This window comes from Musca vetustissima, unplaced genomic scaffold, assembly GCF_032173495.1.
Source record: "Musca vetustissima isolate MV318-11 ecotype Yass unplaced genomic scaffold, APGP_CSIRO_Mvet_v1 utg9830, whole genome shotgun sequence".
Taxonomy (NCBI): domain Eukaryota; kingdom Metazoa; phylum Arthropoda; class Insecta; order Diptera; family Muscidae; genus Musca; species Musca vetustissima.
This window is the reverse complement of record NW_026886704.1, coordinates 13,341-17,142: the sequence shown is the minus strand read 5'-3', so window position 1 is coordinate 17,142 and position 3,802 is coordinate 13,341. Positions and strand designations below refer to the sequence as shown.

The window sequence follows — 3,802 nt, the reverse complement described above, 5'->3', positions numbered from 1 at the left end:
GTTGTGTTATATCGCTCCTTTGTTGCTATATTAAGACGAGTGCGAACCTTGGCTGCTACAAGGTAGTTGCCCGAATCGATATTCGCTCCTCGGATCAATCGAACGTCTAAAAAACTTGATGAATTGCTTCTGCCTATCACAACATAATCGATTTGATTTCTCGTTGTTTGATCAGGAGAAATCCAGGTGGCCTTGTGTATATCGACATGCTTAAACCACCAAGTTTTTTGTTGCCGCGAAGGTAATCAACCTCATGCCATTGTCAGATATTTCTTTATGGAGCTGAATTTTCCGACGTTTGGGCCAAAAATATTTTTCCTTCCGATTTTTGCATTAAAATCTCCTAGCAGAATTTTAATTTCATGGCCAGGCCAGCGTTCATATGCAGTTTCTAGGTGCTCGTAAAATATGTCTTTGGTCTTTTCACCTTTGTCTTCGGTCGGACAATGGGCGCCAATGAGGCTGATGCAGAAGAACATCGCTTTTATGCCGATTAAAGCAATTCGCCCATCTACTGGCGTGAATCTGGAGACGAGGTCTATTATTCTTCTGTTAACCAAAAATCCGCAGCCAAATTCACGTCTCGCTTCATGGCAGCTATAATACAGTGGGGTAATCGTCTGATTTACTTACGCCAAATTTCACATGGCGCTAGGTGTCAATTATGGTTCCTTTTAAAAATAATAATACCCTCTATAGGGTGACCCATAATTTTGTAAACAAACCATGGGATTATTATAAAAATAACAACAACAACAACAGACTAAAACAAATTAATAAATTATTCAAACAGGAAAACATAGCCGGTAATCAGATACTCCAAAACAAATCGGCACACACACTACACCACGCAAAATACAAAAGCCGGTGGTTATTAGTCATCTATTCATTGACATGACATGTCGACCAAAACCCCCTCAAAAAAAAGAAGAAAAAATTGACATGAACTTCAATTTGTCCGGCCATTCTTAAACTAAATAAGCTTCGTTGATCTTCTCCAACTTCGTTTTGGGTTAGGTGGTATAAAACCAACGAAATTATTGGGTTAAAGTATCAGTTCGATTACGACCAACTGTCATTAAAGTATTGCGGGGAAAAACAAGAAGATGCGTGTATTTTTGGTAAATTTGGTAGAACTGCGGAGGCACGATTGGTTATTAACAGAGAATTAATTTTCATTTCCAGACTTTGTGTTCTTTGTTGGCGGTGGGTTTGGCCAAGCCCCAATATAACTATGGTAATGGTGTATCGGGTACCTTTGGCAGCTCGGGTTCCTTGGGTTCGTCAGCAGGTGTGAGATTTGCTGGTGGATTCTCTTCAGGATCTGCAGTGGGCCAAGGATCTCATTTTAATGGTGGTTCTTCATTTGGTGGCTCCCTTGGTGGAGGTTCCAGCTTAGGTGGTTCACTTGGCGGAATTTCCAGCTTAGGTGGCTCCCTCGGTGGAAACTCAGCATATGGTGGAGCAATTAATGGAGGTTCCTCCTTAGGTGTTTCCCATGGTGCAGGTTCCTCATTTGGTGGAGCTTCTTCCCTTGTCGGCGGTGCCAACACTTATCACCAAAGCTATAGCTCCGGTCATTCGGCACAATTTGAAGCCCCCTTGGTGCACAAACAATTCATAACCGTTTCTGCTCCCGAAGACAGCGACAGTTTGTCGCAAACCAAACATTTGGTAATTGGTCGCCCACAAAAGAATTATCGTGTCGTCTTCATTAAGGCACCATCAAGCAGTAGCTCGAATGTTAAGCTATCTGCCGAATTTGCACCCAAAGAAGAAAAGACTGTCATTTATGTGTTGTCCAAAAAGGATAGTGCCTTGGAAGTCAACGATATTGCCACACCCGCCCCTACCGTTCCCAGCAAACCTGAGGTCTTCTTTATTAAATACAAAACTGAACAGGAGGCTCAACATGCCCAAAGACAAATTCAGGGTAAGTAGAAAAGACTCACACTTAATTATTTTTTTAAATACTAATCTGATTATCTTATTTTTTCCCTTCCAGCCGAATACGATAAAATCCAAGGCAGCTCCGAACACACAGATGCTGGTGTTGCTCCTCAACAATCGGTTGTTGGTATTTTGGATGGCGTTAATGGTGGAGGTGTTGGTTCTGCTACTACTATTGCAAGTGGTTCGGTTACATCGGGAATTTCCAACACCGGAGTAGCTTCAGAATCTTCGTTCGTTGGCAGTGGATCATCAGGCTCTTTTGTTGGCAGTGGACCCTCAGCCTCTTTGGTTGCCGGTGGTTCTTCGGGTTCATTTACTGGCAGTTCGGATTCGGTTACTGTCAAATCAGCTGCCTACTTGCCCCCGACCACCACACACTAAATTTTTGAAGACTAACAAATTGTAGTTGTTATTTTTGTTTTCTTCTTGTTCCGAAGAAGTAGTAAAAATTGTTTAAATAAATGTTAAAAAAAAATATGCATATTTATTACTTGAAGAAATGTGGGACTGGGGTCTCGGGAACGATGTTAATTATAGCTATCATATGTAAGTAACATCGAATAATGAAAATGCGAATATTTTTCATAAACAATTATTCTATTGTTTTTCGAAGTCCCTTCTCAATTAACTTGTAGAAGCACTTTTTTATGTTCCGATTGAGTCACCTCCAAAATATGGTTTTAAAAGCTTCTACAGCAATTTCTAGCGACGAAAATCTCTTTTTTCTCGATGTGCGGGAATAAAAAGAAATTATTGGGTGCCAAGTCAGGGCTGCACGACAGATCCTTTATTTCAGGTTTTGGTCCGTAACAAAATCGCTGATTTATGTCCGTGTGTGGGCGCTCGCATTGGGTACCAAAAACAACCACCAAGAAACCCATGGTACGACCAGGAGTGTCGTAATGCTACTGATGTGAAAAACGAAGCACAGGTAGTAGCAACACGCAATGCGATGGAGAATTATCGGGAGAAAAGGAGAGAGGAGAATTTTTTTCAGAAGAAAGAACAAGAACAGCCTGAGAGTTAGCAAATCGAGATGTGCAGGGTGACAGATTGAAGTCCTGAAATTTTACCAAAGAGTAAAATACCAAACCGAAGACTTTGCTACAGGCGCATCCTCCTATAGAGATGAAGAAGGAAACCTGGTGACAGATACAGATAGCGTGCTGAGGATCTGGAAGAATCATTTTGCAAAGCTTCTGGTAGCAAATAGTGGCGGTGACGAAGATACCCCAGAACCAATAAGAGATGACGGTATAGAGTGTATACCACCTACCCAAGATGAGGCCAGAGTAGCTATTAATCGGCTGAAGAACAATAAAGCAGCACGTTCCGAAGGTCAGCAGCACGTTGCTGGTCAGGAGCATGTACCAGAGCTCATTAGTACAACTTGGATAGTGGAATGCATGCCCAATGATTTCAGACTCAGCATCCTGTGCATCGGGCACAAAAAAAGAACACAAGACGATATGTGCCAACTATATGCTATCCAGCGTGCTGTGTGAACGATTGAAGAAAATTACATTATTGAACCATACCAATGTGGCTCTAGGCCTGACAAATCCACCAATTACCACATTTTCACTCTGCGCCAAAACTTGGAAAAGAACACATCAACACATTCCACCTATTCGTCGACTTTCAGCCGTATTCGACAGCCCTATCCGTTCAGGGGTGTTTAAAGCCATATCTGCGTTCGACATTCCTCCAAAATTAATATGCAGGAATACTTAAACTCTAGGAACCCTTCAATACCGAACGAGGGTTCAGACAAGTGGACAGCCTCTCGTTGGACCTTTTTACCATTCTGCTGGGAAAGGTCATACGAGAGGCAAAGGTGAACAGAAAT

General features: G+C 42.0%; 1 protein-coding gene across 1 annotated transcript; it reads left to right on the top strand.

Annotated features, from left to right (window-relative positions):
* Nucleotides 1-1,106: 1,106 nt before the first annotated feature.
* LOC133334202 (rRNA 2'-O-methyltransferase fibrillarin-like) lies at nucleotides 1,107-2,334 on the top strand. The gene is made up of 3 exons (XM_061542496.1): nucleotides 1,107-1,121; nucleotides 1,186-1,933; nucleotides 2,006-2,334. Exons 1-3 carry the CDS (start codon nucleotides 1,107-1,109, stop codon nucleotides 2,332-2,334), a joined length of 1,092 nt encoding a protein of 363 aa, XP_061398480.1.
* Nucleotides 2,335-3,802: the final 1,468 nt, after the last annotated feature.

Excerpts from the sequence above, each read along its gene's own strand:
- LOC133334202 (XM_061542496.1), top strand. Across the intron at positions 1,934-2,005 it reads TGCCCAAAGACAAATTCAGG|CCGAATACGATAAAATCCAA; the intron begins GTAAGTAGAAAA and ends TTTCCCTTCCAG.